This window comes from Accipiter gentilis, chromosome 14 (genome assembly GCF_929443795.1).
Source record: "Accipiter gentilis chromosome 14, bAccGen1.1, whole genome shotgun sequence".
Classification (NCBI taxonomy): Eukaryota; Metazoa; Chordata; class Aves; order Accipitriformes; family Accipitridae; genus Astur; species Astur gentilis.
In genome coordinates, this window is record NC_064893.1 from 6,471,467 (window position 1) to 6,487,229 (window position 15,763).

Below are 15,763 nucleotides of genomic sequence, written 5' to 3' on the forward strand. Positions count from 1 at the left end.
TCAAAGAAACCAATGGAGCCAGAATCACTTAATGACCAAGGGGCTCACTAATGGGTTGGATCCTACAATGCTCTAATACACACAAACTCATCAAAGAGATTTAATTTACCTTGACCTTGTAGTACTCCTTGACTTCAGGCTGAATGGAATCAAAATCACCACTGATGTAATCAGGCAAGAAGCTGAAAGGAAAGCAATGAGCAGTGAAATGAAAAATTAATCCATCTTACTACATTTAATATTTATTTTCTCAAGAGCGCTACGGGGTACAAGCATTAATCTCTCAAGGGAATAAGAGTTAGTTAAAAGCATGTTAAGAGTTGATACGAGGTGATACAAAACAAGGTAACAGATGAACTGTGAAACTGCTAAATCTAGTGTCCCTTCTTTGCTAAGGGAGCCACTCATTGCTTAGATGCTTATACATGTCCCTGGGTCAGTAAGGCAAGACTTGTATCTGCATGGTTCCAGACAGACAATTCTCAAATATCTTTCAAATGTATCATTCGGTCAGCAGAGTATTTGAAAAAGCATATCTGAGTGCTATACATCAAGCTTTGGTGGATATCATTTGTCAGAAGGAGACGACGATGATGATGCTTCTTGGACAGCTGGTATGCCACAAATGTTCCAAAGATTTGTGTTTGAGTTTTTACTGATGTCATCTCTTTTCTGGTCTTCTCCTTGTTTATTAAAATATTCCCCCCAAAATATGGAAGCCAAATGCTCAGTGATTTTTAAGTCATATCTTGGATGTACAAAATGTGTACGAATTTGATTTCATATCCTAAGCATCATTTGTACAGCAATACTGCTGCAAAGCACATAGAAATCGTGTTGTGATATTTAACTCAACTTGCTTGTTGTTTTTTAATTGCAGAATGTTTCAAAATATTTACTGTATAAATTCTTATAAAATTCATAATGAAACTTCAAGAACAGTTTAAGAACATTTTTGGACACCCCACCCCAGAAACACAGCTTTCCATCTTGCACAATTCCTGGAATTTTAAGCAGCAGCTAAGAAAACAGGTCAAGGTTGCCATTGTTTCAATAGATAAGGCTGAACTGAGTTTTGAAATTAAAGCTGTGATTTCAGTGTTTTATAACAAATTAAATACATAGCTCCTCTTTTCCAAGGTTAATATACTTTACGAGGGGTATGAGAACTCATCAGCAAATTAGTTTACAGCTCAAGCTGAGTTACGAGGAATTGGGCAAAGCATATTGGGATGTGTTTTTCTTCCACATGACTTTAGAAGAACGCTGCAGGGTCTACAAACTCCCCACATCAGTAAAACTTATAAAAATCTCATGTTCTGGCTCTGTTCAAAGATTTCAAAAGAGACACATGGTCACTGGCCACCGTTTTCTTTGAAAACTGAAAGCTGCTTCACCAGAAGCTGGTGAATACAATTGCTGTGACTTAGTTCATGTGCAACTATGGCATTTCAAATTCACTGCTCTCTGCTGTTACTGAGGCTGTTATAAAAGGATATATTCTAAAAATAACCTCTCCAAAAGTGATGCTTCCATACTTGCAGTGGGCAGAAGGGCAATCCTTTCTGCGTTGGGTTTTATCAAGGGCACAGAACTGAACTAGAAGTTTAAACGCTTCAGTGCTCTGTTTCATATGCCCAAGTCAGTGTAGTTCAAACCCAGCAAAAACAAAACAGAAAATTAGATTTCCTCCTTCATTGTGAGACTGACCTTTTCAACTTACAAAAATTACCACGTTTTCAAAATCTAAATTTTAAATTGCTGCCTTTTTACCTTTCCACAAGTTTCCCAATGAAATATTTACTGAATACAAGCAGCCTAAAAAACTACAGGTATTCTCTTTCAATTTGTTATTTTCCTTTCATTTCTTCCTGACTGAAACAAAGCCATTAAAAGTAAACTCACCCTAGGCGTTCCAGTGATGGCCCTGAATGGAGGCAACCCAGCAGGTTGGATAGGAAGAACAACAGCCAGTTGTGACGGGAAGCCAACTTGGTACGACACACACATCCACTCTGATCAAAAAGCTTATGTCTTAAGGTTGTTTATCTTACTGAAATGCGGTACATAAATCCAAAAGTGTCTTTGTCATTTTTTTCTCTACAGCAACTACAGACTGCCATGCTTTTAAATAATCAACCATTTCTCCTGACTGCTTCAAGAGGCATAACTGGGAGCAGAATTGGCCAAAAAAGTATCTTCTCAGAATCAAATGCTCCTGTACAGCTTCTGCTCTCATCCACAGTAAAACCACTTACATAATAAAAGCTAGCTGAAGTTCTGTCTGAATGTTTACAAGCAAAAGAAACAAGAATCTCGGCTGCACCTCCCAAGTGCTCTGCCAGGGCTCCTGGCTACACTGCCTGAACGTGTCTCCTGTGCCAGGAAACACTACCTCCATTTTCCAAACACCCTCTCTAAATAGTTCACTTGTAGCCACCACAAAGACAGAAGTGACTAACAGAGAACAAAGAATTGCGGCTGGGAACTTCAACTTTTTAAAAAGTCTAAGCCTCACATTAGTGTACATGAAGAGAAGAATTCCTTCATCTTCTCTTCTCCTTCCCTTTTAGAAGCACCAGAAATGACCAGAGTCATTGTGTGAAAAGTTGTCCTAGACTGACTAACCTCAGAGAAGATTAGCACTAGCTGATATAAAGGGAAATAGTTGAGGGAGATAAATATGGAAAAAACCCTCATACTAAAGTAATTTAAGATTATTTTGTAATAATTGGTTTTCATTTGTTTGCTCTGGTGTAGTTTTGTATTTACTCCAGAGTACAGACTAGTCCAGGAGAACACGCTCTGGAGAATCACGCATCAGGCTTAATACTATGCGAGCTGTCGTGGTTTAACCCCAGCCAGCAACTAAGCACTACGCAGCTGCTCGCTCACTCTCCCACCATCCAGTGGGATGGGGGAGAAAATTGGGAAAAGAAGGAAAACTCGTGGGTTGAGATAAAGACGGTTTAATAGAACAGAAAAGAAGAAACTAATAATGATAATGACAACACTAATAAAATGACAATAGCAATAATAAAAGGATTGGAATGTACAAATGATGCACAGGGCAATTGCTCACCACCCGCCGACCGACACCCCGTTAGTCCTCGAGCAGCGATCCCCCGCCCCCATTCCCCAGTTCCTATACTAGATGGGCTGTCCCATGGTATGGAATACCCCGTTGGCCAGTTTGGGTCAGGTGCCCTGGCTCTGTCCTGTGCCAACTTCTTGTGCCCCTCCAGCTTTCTCGCTGGCTGGGGATGAGAAGCTGAAAAATCCTTGACTTTAGTCTAAACACTACTGAGCAACAACTGAAAACATCCGTGTGTTATCAACATTCTTCACATGCTGAACTCAAAACATAGCACTGTACCAGCTACTAGGAAGACAGTTAACTCTATCCCAGCTGAAACCAGGACATGAGTGGAAGAAATTATGTCAGAAAAAATAACAAGAAAGGCCCTTCCAGAAAATTTGAAACAGCTGCTGTTATTTAAAGTATGGGATTAAGAACAGGCATTACATTATTCTAACCCATAGCCTTCCTACCCTCTGACCTCAAATTCATGAATAATTCTTATTCTGTAGCATAACTGCATTGAAGATGACATATTTCAGTGACATATATGGCACATATCCTTTAGTGAAGGAGGTTATCTTTTTGCCCATGAAGGCAAAAGATGTCTTTAATTCCTTTTCAAAGTGCAATTAAAAATTTTAATTTCTAAATAGTCCAGATGATGCAGCCTACTGCATTTCAGAACCATGTCTTACCAGTCTCATTAGCTATTAATTATCACTATGCATACAAGGTCATGACCAGCTCAGCTGGCTTGATTCTCTGCTGCTTTACACTGACATTTATCAGGAGTGAGCCAACTCCATAATCCTAATGGGACCAAAAATACAAAATTCATTTGAGATCAGTCTACCAAGCCTTTTCTAGAGCTGTCAAGCAGCATAACACCAGGCACTGAGCAACAAAAAGACCTCAGAGGCTTTGGGCCAACCACTTTTTCTTTCCTCATTCTCTTTCCTTTTTGGGGGGTTAAGGGCTCTTTGTTTGTTTGTTTGGCTTTAGGTTGTTGCTTTTTGTTGGTGGTGGTTTGGTTTTTGTTCTCATGAGGGTATTCTAGAGTCATACAGCATCCACCCAAAATGAGTATGGAGTCAGGAGGGGCCAGAATTGCTTTCAGATAAGGACCTGAAGGCACTTCCATAGCAGACTGCTTATGTTTCGTGTATATAACATTTTAAAAAAAACCCCACAGAGTATCGATATGAAACCTTTTAAGGTTTAGCTAGCTTAACAAGAAAAAACAGCACTATTTCTCAGATGTTTTGAGATGGATCCCAGCTAGGGGATTTATCCAAATTGGATAAAGGCTGAATGTTGACTCAACAGTTTTATGAACTCCCAGGATGCTGGGCTGGAGAGCAGGAAAAAAAAAAAAAAAAAAAAAGATTCTAGCAAGTTTGCCATAGTTTCAAGATACACTAATGAAATTTTAGTCACCAGTACCATAAAACAGTAATTGACTCTTACCATAGACACAGATTACAAAATAAATAGAAGCTATTTAAACTCTGAGGTTCTCATGCTAAGTAAGCACAACTGTGCCTCTTGCCTTCAAGAAACCCATCTAATGGACACAGCTTAATTCAAGAAGCAGGGGTTTTTTAAGTATTCAACACTAATGAACAGTATGTTAAATTTAAAACATCGGAATACTTGGTTCTTTATTCATTCACTTTCTTAATTCAGTGTGAAGTGGTAAATATGCCTTTTTATACAGTTATGAAAAAGAAAAAAAACCAACACCAACACATTGCACTTTAGCAGTTTATAATAAAACAACTGTGCTGCCTCCTTAAATAAATTCTCTGGCATAACTGTTCAGTTCTATCATGAATTCAAAGTTAGTTTCCTACTACTATTGACTTTTCTTGTGATGTAGCTCCTTTAGCACACAATTGCCTGCAATTAACCTTTTTTAAACAAATGTTAACATCAGAGACACGAACATTTAAAGGCAGTATCTGCGGTACCCTTTGCTTTCTTCAGTTATGGCACAGAAAACAATCCCACGCAGAGAAGCCGTACGTGTCGCAGCTGTATCATTCGAGGGAGCAGAGTCGGTTCCCTATGCTTTTTTTTCACTACCAAAAATAAATTTCTAAACCCTTGTCTTTTACCCCAGACTAGAAGACACACACAGGCTACTTCCCAGTAGAAAAAAATACAGTGAAGATAAAATGCTGCAGACTTACCATGAGCTAAAGTCAGCTTTGACTTTCATAAGCATCTAGTAGTTGGGAATACAGAAGATAAAGCACTCCAGCATGACTTCATGATAAATATTAAAACCGCAGTTTAACAAAAAATCCCAACAAACAAAAATTATTGCCCCCAAATCTATGTTTGCTAACTACTAAGATGCACTTTCAGCTTGCCCTCCTGACTCGGTCTTGACTAGAAGGATGAGTGAGGGCTGTTCTCATCAGAAAGGTGTTAAGTCTGTTTAAATCTGTCAAAAGTACACTGTTAACTGATGTGAAGATCAAAGTGTCTTTTTAACTCCCAGAGACTGGTACAGCACAAGTATATGCCACACATATTTTGTCTCAAAGCAGCATAGCTAGATGTCCCATCTAGCTGTTCAGAGGTGAGTTCCTGGGGAAAGGAGAAATGTCAGATTGCAAGATCTATTCAGAGTTAATGTCTGTTCAATCTATAAATACCTTCCCGGTACTACCTGCAAGGTTACCACAAGTAAGGGTCAGGCCTGAACCTCAGAAGCCAAACACTCAATACCAATACAATTAAAGAACTGCAAATGGACCATAAAAAAGCATTTTGTTTTGGTTAATCTTGAACAGATCACGCTAAGGATTCCATAACTTATTACTATCATCAGGCCTTTAAAAAACAGCTAAAACGCAGTCCTTACTTCCTCCACCCTCTACTTCCCAATCAAGGCTCTCTTGAATTCAGCTAGCTTACTTTTTCAGACTCCATGGTTCACATCACAGTTACTTCAATCCACAAAGCCTCCCTTATCACTATATAATATTTGTATCAGGGTGGGACTGACAATGATGTTGTGTTAGTTGCTGTATGAATTCAGAAACAACAAAAATACCCCAATTGCCCATGCCATCTTCAAGACCTTAATAAACCCTAATGTTCATCATGCAATTGCTTACACAGAACATAATTCCCAAACAACATTTTGTACATTACAATAAATCCAGGTGAGATTTAACAAGATTTTTTTAAAAAAAGGGGGGAGGGGGACAAACAACAACAGTACTGCAGACCCCAATTTAACGAAGAAAGCGAGCATATGCATACATCAGTCCATACACAGATAACAGGTTCACGTGACCCTGCCAGAATTCTTTGCACAGACTGTTACCAAATCTGTGGATTAGTCAGGTAGCTCTGTAATTAAAAGTACTTGGTAATATTTGGCAACCTTGAAGAACAGCCTCTTTTCTCCTTACTTCTTAAAAAGCTTAGTGTTAGGGAGCATAAAAGTGTTATTTTATTTGCAAACGCTATGATTTAAAGAAAAAGATAAAAGTGTGTGAAGATATGAGGGCAATAATGCATTCATTTATGCTTGCCTGGTATGCAGTGTCACCTTGCAAATAATAAAAAAATATCTGAAATAAATTGGAGAACATATTACCCTCAGCTCAAACTGCTATGCAAAGTACACATCAGGGGGACATCTTCTGCAGAGGACAGCCAACTCGCTCCCATTATCATTATCATTAGCAGAAATCAAGCAGCTAACGCCCTGCCTTGAAACCTTATCCCTTAGCTGCCTTGAAACCTTATCCCTTAGTGACAAAGAAAAGTGTTAATGATAGCTACGACTGTTGCATTTTTCTTTTTAATTGTCAATATTTGAAACTGTTCTCCAGTTACAATCAATACAGTACAAAATAAAGCCATGCTCCAAGATTTAAGAACTGCTCACTTGTTCTCCACGGTGCTGAACACCCTCCTGTATTCAGGTAAGTACAAGTACTTTGGGAAAAGCCCAGTGTGCACAGAACAAGCAACTCCCAGAGACTGCTGCAAAGTACCTGTGGCTTCTTTTTTATTACTTACAGACTAATGTGTTGCTTAAAATAAAGGATACATGAATGCAATGTTGTTGCCATCACCCTAGAGCCAGTTAAAGCTGAAACTATTCAGCACCCCTCAGAAGAAACTCAGCATCTCACAGGCTCAAGCACCATGGCTTGCTGTTGGATCCTCGGCAAAAGGAATAGAAAAAAAGGGGGCCGAGCTCTGAGTTTTCATCCTTGCACAGGGCAGCATGGCTCAGGACAGCATATTAATTCAGTGGCACAATAAGCACCGGTGCCTCAGCAGGAGTCACTGATGAGAACATGATTTTGAAAGCTGAGGAAGCATAAGTACTCATCCAGAAGTGCCAGACTCTAGTCTCCTAGGACACAAGGCCAGAGGAAAGGGGACAGAAGATGAGCAATGTAACAAGGACTCCTTCCAACAGGTGAGAGTATATGATTGACCGAGAAGACAGAGGCTGACAAGACACCCAAAACTGTTTTCCCTCTTTTCACGTCAAAGCAGCAGATGGCAGAATTTGCCCTATAAATTGAGGAAACCCAGCCATTACAGAAAGGTAAACTGTCCATTATTAACATTTTAGACTGCATGTGAGGAATCAAAGGGATGGGATCTACAACCTGGTATTCATAAATCGAAGCAGTCACAAACTATGCAAACTGAGATTTAGATACTAGTCTCAAAAAGGCAGCACTAAAAACCAGAGCAGGCTCAGGGCTCCTTCATGGAGTGTCACCAAAGTTGGATTTTGCTGCTCCAAGGGAGAAAAAAATTTTTCCAAGACAAGATAAACAATTTCTCTGCTTTCCCAGAAGAGCTAGAACCACACATATTTTTTCCTCCTAATTAGATAGTTACTAACAACCCTTACAGCGTGGCTTGAAAACTCATTATACAATTTTAAAAGTCAGTTTTGATTACTAGTATTTTAACTCTACGTGTCCTTTCTGTGAACTTTCACACCAGTAAGAATACTTAAAAGTCAAGCACAATCAAACAGTAAGCAGTTACATGTAAATTATGTAAAACATGGGATTTCCTTGCTTCCATAATTTACTTATTCTCACCTGAGTACCTTAAATACCTCCCCTGAATTTAGCATCTGTTTATGTACTTCCGAAAACAGGGAAGATGACCTATGCAGGAGAGGTTGAGTTTGAAGAAGCCCTTTGCTTCTTCAGGGCTTGAAACTGCAGTAAGTAGCTTGCAGTAGAAATCCTTTAGAGCCCTTTCTACACAACGACTCACAAGTGCAAGAGATTTATCCCCTTACTGAGCAACCTGTTCCAAGCAGGCAAGGAGAAATCTGCAGGTTTTCAAAAGTCTTAATTATGCTTCTCCTCTTTGGACTGCATTTTCTTTTCTGATTTCCATGTACACATCATTTTATAGATTAATTTTCTGTTTCATGGCCAGAAAAGAGGCATCTTGACACTTATCTGTAAGGAAGAAAACCAGCCATAAAAGGTGAACTGCCACACAAAAACTTATTAAAAACCACTGACTCAGAAGACATGAAGTCTTAAGGAGGAAACCAGAATATCTGATGACAACACAACTACTGAAAGGCAAAGTTGACTCCCATATGGTTAATGAAAATGTCCTTCTGTCCTGGACTCTAATTGCATGTAGAGCAGCAAATGAGCAAACTTCTGACCCCCAGCTTTTTTTTTTTTGCTTTTTTTTTTTTGGTGAAGATGTCCTTGAGTGCCTCAAATATATTAATAAAATTTCTGCAGGTTTTGAGCCCTTACACTGATAAGGTATGTAACATCTTGCAGAGAAACAATGCACTGAGGATCCTGAAAACACTTGGGCTACACAGAGGAACAAAACATATCACTTAATCTTTTTAGGGAATGTGGGAATGTGAACCCACACGGCAAGGAATTGAGAAAAGACACATAGCAGCAGACAGCCATTTGAAGTCTGTTGTCTCTGTGTGGCTGGAATTTGGCAAGTCACTGAGAGGCAGAAGTTTTATTAAAACTTTTGCTGCTGACCTCTGCTGCAGCTTCTCCGGAGCTGACAGAGAACCAGGATATTCCACCAGAGCATTAGCATTTCAAAAGGTACTTGCACCTCTTGCCCAACACAGCACAGAAGCATTAATTAGAGAGATAGCAGAAGATAAATGCGCATACAAAATGAGAGTTGGGCTCTATGTGATGCTTAGTAACCTTTACCAAAAAGCACCCTCACTTGCATCAGATTAATTCAAGGGAGTATTCTCCCATTTCTACACAATGTAGCTGTACAATGTACGACCCAATTTCATTTTCTGGAACTTGTGATTTAGACAACAACATACTGCAATGTTTAATAGAAATTCTTTCAAGGTTAGTATTAATCGCAAAGGTGAAAGGTTGGCCTCAAGAGGTCTTAAGAAACTGGTGGAAAAGTGTTTAATGTAGCAGTGGCCCCGTCTTCAGTGGCCTGGAGCATCACTGCTGGGTAAGGCTTCTGCAGCTCACTTTAATCCTTGTCCTACCATCCTCGCCTCCTCACAGTGTCACCACCTCTACAGACTCAAAGTACCAGTATGGATATTTTAGTTAGCAAAGTCAACAAGTTTACAGTTGTGAACAGACATAAGCGGTTCTCTCTTTCTCAGTAAGTTCAGAAATCTTTCAAAAAATCATTTTGGTGAGCACAGCCACAATTGAACTGCCTCTGATAAAGGTCTAATTAAAGAATAAAAACCTCTTTTATAGTTATCTGACATATGGATGAAGTTAAGAAAGAAAATACAGCTGCAACTCTCCTGTATAACAAAAACCCACCTCCCGATCACAATCTAATGTACTCAGTTGAAATAGTTTTTCTAGCAAGGGGTTTTTTTTTCCCCGTGTTTTATAAGGAACAAAGACTGAGAGACTGACAAAATGTGTTGAGCTAATGAAAAATCAGCTATCTCTTGCTGTTTTCTTCTGTAAAATGTTTAAACTGCTAAAATAAACAGGTAAGTTCATACCTATGCTCTGCACCTTAATAGATGCAAAAGGATGTCTGGTTGACAGTGACTTGCCTGACCTAGATTTTTATTTCTTTCTGCTGTTCATTAGTGAACAAACCTACATGTAAGGAACCTAATAACATGTAAGGAAAAGTGTGGCAGTGTCACCCTGACCACTATATGGGCTGTCTGCTTTCCCAAATACTGTCTGTCCTGAGTGCAAGGAAACATGCTAATCTTGCTGTTGTCTTCCTTTAGCTTTATCCTCCTCCTGGCAGCCAGCACAGCTTCCAACGCCTCCCGAAGAAAAGGGCTTTTTTGAGCTTAGCCATCACCACCACAGGGAAGCTCCCAGCACCTCCCTGGATGGCCTATCTGAAAAGGGGAGAGAGCAATTACACAGCCGTGGTATCCAGTGTAAGGGTGTGAAACGCTCCTTAGGAGGAAAAACCACAAATTCTGCACTGGCCAAAGTATCATGCCAAATCCCGAAGTCCTTGTTGCTCAGACCTTCCTTCACCCCCTTGAAAGTACCAGCTGTCGCAGAGATACTCCTAAGGTACAATCTTTTCCCATCTTCAGCTACTGTCTAATGCTGGAGTAACTCACCAGCAGCTAATTGAGCCAAGATAACTTACAGAAGCTGAAGATCTAGTTTATATTAATTATTTCATAATTTAGCCCACAGCTGTTAAATATTAAAACCATGAAGCAGGCCATCTCTTGTCAGACATTCTCTCATACCTGAGTAGTGGCTACCAAGGCCATACTGTACACATTTGACCTACTGATATTTCACCTGCAGCTTATGAAACTTATTTTACCAAAGAAATACTGATCCTAAGCACAACATACAACAGCTATCATAACAATCACAGGAGTCTGCCCTGGGTTTTATCTCTGGTACAGACTTAGCAGTCCTAACTCTTGAGAAAGAACTAACAGCAAATACATCAAGGCAGCAAATATCTGCAAGATGTCTGCAATAATGCTTCCTTCAAAACACGTTAGAAGACATCTACCACTGGGAAGTCTTAACTACAGAAATTGCTAACAAGCACCAAGAACGTGCATCCACGTGTTAAAATCCTCAGTAGGTCCCAATCCTTCAACCTGCACACGTACAGCCTCACTCAGCACATGTAACCAGCAGCTCTCCTCTCTGGGAAAGGGAAGCTCAGCATCAGTTCCGTCTGAAACCAGCACAGCTACATGCAACGCAGCCGACGAGTCAGAACCCACAAGAAGTTCAATACAAACTTATGCTCAGAAGCAGATTTATGCTTTTAAGTACACAATTCAGACTCTGCAGATGGGAAGAGGATGTAAAATTAATTTCTTATATTATACTACATTTAAAACTCAGCAATTTTCCAAATAATCTTTGCTACCAAAAAAACCCCCAACAAACCACCCCACAAAAAAACCCCAAGAAAGTGCAAGCACGACCAAGAGAAATCAGAAGGGCACTGTGAAGGGTCTCCAAGGCTACATTACAAACTTGGTTGACTTAAGCGTATGTAAAATTGAGCTAGCTCTAAAATGGCTCCGAGACTGGTAGTAGAGTAGTTAAATAGCAGTGGTTGTTGTGCTGCTGTGTTTGTTTCCTGGACAATACCAGCTTCAGATACAACAGTCTTAACTGTGTGTGTGTGGTAGGTTGACCCTGGCTGGACACTGGGTGCCCACCAAAGCTGCTCCATCACTCCCCTCCTAAACTGGACAGGAGAGAGAAAATATAACAAAAGGCTTGTGGGTCGAGATAAGGACAGGGAGAGATCACTCAACCAATTACCATCATGGGCAAAACAGGCTCGACTTGGGGAAAATTAATGTAATTTATTAACAATCAAATCAGAGTAGGAGAATGAGAAATAAAACCAAACCTTAAAACACCTTCCCCCCATCCCTCCCTTCTTCCCAGGCTCAACTCCACTCCCCATTTTCTCTGCCTCCTCCCCCTCAGTGGCACAGGGGGATGGGGAATGGGGGTTGGGGTCAGTTCATCACACCTTGTCTCTGCCGCTCCTTCCTCCTCAGGGGGAGGGCTCATCACACTCTTCCCCTGCTCCAGCGTGGGGTCCCTCCCATGGGAGACAGTCCTCCACACACTTCTCCAATGTGGGTCCTTCCCACGGGCTGCAGTTCTTCATGAACTGCTCCAGCATGGGTCCCTTCCACGGCATGCAGTCCTTCAGGAGCACGCTGCTCCAGCGCGGGCTTCCCATGGGGTCACAAGTCCTGCCAGAAAACCCACTCTGTGGGCTCCTCTCTCCACAGATCCGCAGGTTTTGCCAGGAGCCTGCTCCAGTGCGGGGTTCCCACAGGGCTACAGCCTCCTTTGGGCACCCACCTGCTCTGGCGTGGGGTCCTCCCTGGGCTGCAGGTGGATATCTGCTCCACCGTGGACCTCCCTGGGCTGCAGGGGGACAGCCTGCCTCACCAGGGTCTTCACCAGGGGCTGCAGGGGAATCTCTGCTCCGGCGCCTGGAGCATCTCCTCCCCCTCCTTCTTCACTGACCTTGGTGTCTGCAGGGCTGTTTCTCTCACATGTTCTCACTCCTCTCTCTGGCTGCCGTTTCTGTCCCTGCCACAACTTTTTTTTCCCCTTCTGAAGTCTGTTCTCCCAGAGGCGCTACCACTGTCGCTGAAGGGCTCGGCCTTGGCCAGCAATGGGTCCCACTTGGAGCCGGCTGGTATGGGCTCTGTCGGGGAAGCTTCCAGCAGCTTCTCACAGGAGAAGGTCCCCTGCTAGCAAAACCTTGCCATGCAAACCCAATACAGTGTGTGTCTGTCTACTTCACCCAATCCATTAATCAGACTAGGGTGTTACAGTATGTTTTCAGTAAAGCAAGTAGTCATGTGCTACCATTAAGTCTTTAATACTCAGACTGTAGCTGGGACCTATCAACCAAACTCCTATTGTCTGCGGCTTAAGATGGCTGTCGTCATTAATGTTTCACCAAAAGCAAGGAAATTGTACTGTGGAGGGAAGGTTTGAAGAGAACCTGAGCCAGCCCTCCAGCTTGTATCTGCAGCATTTAGTTTACTGTCACTTCTCAATATAGTATTTAGAGCACAAACGAGAGCATTTAGATAACTACCTACCTGACAGATATCAAATCCAGGCAGGGATATGTGTAGATTTAGTGCTTATTCATAAATGGCAATCACAGAAAAAAACTGCACACGACTGAGGCACTAGAAACATTACAAACGTACACATGATATTACAGATTTCTCTGTTCTCAATCCCTTCTCTCCCCAATCCTCCTCCTTTCCCTCTTTTTGTCTATGTGGGTTAAAAACACTCTCAGACAGAAAATATCTCGTTCTGGGTAAGTAGTGCATAGTCCAAAGAGCCCCCATCTTGGACTCTGTACAAGTAATTTTCTATCAAGCAGAGTAGCTGAAAAAAACCTACTGATGTAAACTCTGATGCTGTTGGTGCCCTGCTTATTCTAAGAAATTTTTGACAATACCCCAGTATCAATTTCACAATTTATTATGATAAAAAAATATTTATAAAACCCTTAACTGCTATCCTACTAAGTTCTATTATTGTCATTACCACTTTCATTTAATCTTTTATTAGATTTCAACACACTAATTAACTAGAACCAGAAATAGATCTTAAGGACACAGTTCTACCTATAAATAATAGAAATGCAATGATGAGCTCTTATTAAAAGCTATTCCTTTTATATATATGGTGGTAGTAGTTGTTCCTCAGGGAAGACATTCAGAGGTCTGATATCCCTGCTGCCGTCTGCAGCCATCTACACTTCAAGAACAGAGAGGAGAACTCTGAGCGGATGCATTAGAAATGCTTCCAAAAAGACGGACACAGGTGAGTTAAGTTAAGGTGAGTCTGAATTAGTGTGTATTGAGATGCTCTGAGAGTAGCCCGAAGAGCAGTACAGGTGACATGATGTAACGTAAATGTCATTAGAGATGTAATTTAATAGAAGGCTGAGGTCTGGATGACAGTGTGTCCCATTCCTTCAGTGTGAAATTCACTACTAGATAATTTTTTCCATATTTTTTAATACTGGTAGGCCATTAATTCACAGGTTTCTAAGTTTTTGAAAAGTGTGTAAAGATGGGAGGAATACACCCATCTGCCTGATAATGAGGTAAGCGACCCCTATTTTACTGGAATGACAGAAAAACTCTCTCTGACATGACTTCTTTAATTGTCCTCAGAGAGGAACGGAAAGTTCTCCTGCAGATTAACTGAGAACTGTATTTCTGAAAGCAAAACCATTACCTAAATCTTAGGTTGTTAAACACCTGGTTAAGCTCAGATGCAAAAGCAGCCTGCAGCAGCTAGTTACAGCCAGTCAGCTAGTAACAAACAGGAATTTTTACTTACATGCTGATAGAAAGCTACCAAGATTTGGACCATTCCCACCTTCAAATTCAGCTCGGTGAGCTCTAAGAGGTGCGGCACAGCTACTCTCTCTCTGTGGTGGCAATGGTTGGTGCAGTTCACACCACAGCAGGTTTTGGGGGATCCCATCACCATGTTGTTTTTGGCAACATGGCTCCCTAACTTTCTAAAACACCATCTGCCTTATCTAGGCCCATGAGAGAGAGGAAGGTGGTGAACATAAGCTCCCCTCTCACAGCCACGGGACTACAGCCAGGTCCAAAGCCCAAGAAACACAGGTTGGAGCATTAATGAGCCAATGTAGCTTTTCCAGAGGCCAGGCTGTGGAACCAAAGAGTGATTTCTTTTCATCTGTACTTCTGGCTGATGTCGGTACATGGAAGGGCTGATGGATAGAAGAATTTTCAACATTTACAGAATTTTACAAAATGCAGGTTCCTAGATTCTTGCCTATACTTTACCTAGCCAAGCATGAATGGAATGGAGTGGAATGGAATGGAGTAGAAGGGGAAGGGGAAGGGAAAGAATTTATTTCAGCTGGAAGGAACCTACAATAACCATCTAGTCCAACTGCCTGACCACTTCAGGACTGACCAAAAGTTAAAGCATGATATTAAGGGCACTGTCCAAATAAATGCCTCTTCTACACTGACAGGCATGGGGCATCAACCACCTCTCCAGGAAGCCTGTCAAGGGTTTGATGGCCCTCTCAATAAAGAAATGTTTCCTCATGTCAGGTCTGAACCTCCCCCGATGGACGCAGCTTTGAGCCATTCCCACACGTCCTGGCAGTGGGTACCAGGGAGAAGAGATCAGCACCTCCCTCTCCACGACCCCTCCTCAGGAAGCTGTCGAGAGCAGTGAGGTCGCCCCTCAGCCTCCTTCTCTCCAAACTAGACAAACCCCATGTCCTCAGCTACTCCTTAGAGGACATGCCTTCCAGCCCCTTCACCAGCTTTGTTGCACTCCTCTGGATGCACTCAAGTATCTTTAACATCCTTTTAAAATTGAACTGCACACAATACTCAAGGTGAGGCTGCACCAACGTTAAATACAGTGGCATAATCACATCTTTTGACCAGCTGGTTCTGCCTGAGTTTGATGCACCCCAGGATGCGATTTTCCCTCTTGGCTGCCAGGGCACACACTGCTGACTCTTGTTGAGACTAATGTTAAGCAGAACCCCCAGATCCCTTTCCGCAGGGCTGCTCTCCAGCCACTCCCCTCCCAATTTATACTTGTCCAGCGTTACTCACTCCTAGGTGCAGAATCCGGTATTTGGACTTGTTAAATTTCATCCCAT

General features: G+C 41.6%; 1 protein-coding gene across 2 annotated transcripts in view; it reads right to left on the minus strand.

Moving 5' to 3' along the window:
• The window catches only part of TPK1 (thiamin pyrophosphokinase 1), a 321,987-nt gene that overhangs the window by 168,557 nt on the left and 137,667 nt on the right, over window positions 1–15,763 (minus strand). For both annotated transcript variants that reach the window (XM_049816398.1, XM_049816397.1), the window contains one exon: window positions 110–182. In XM_049816398.1, the coding sequence (XP_049672355.1) occupies window positions 110–182 (73 nt within the window). The remainder of the gene's footprint in view (window positions 1–109; window positions 183–15,763) is intronic.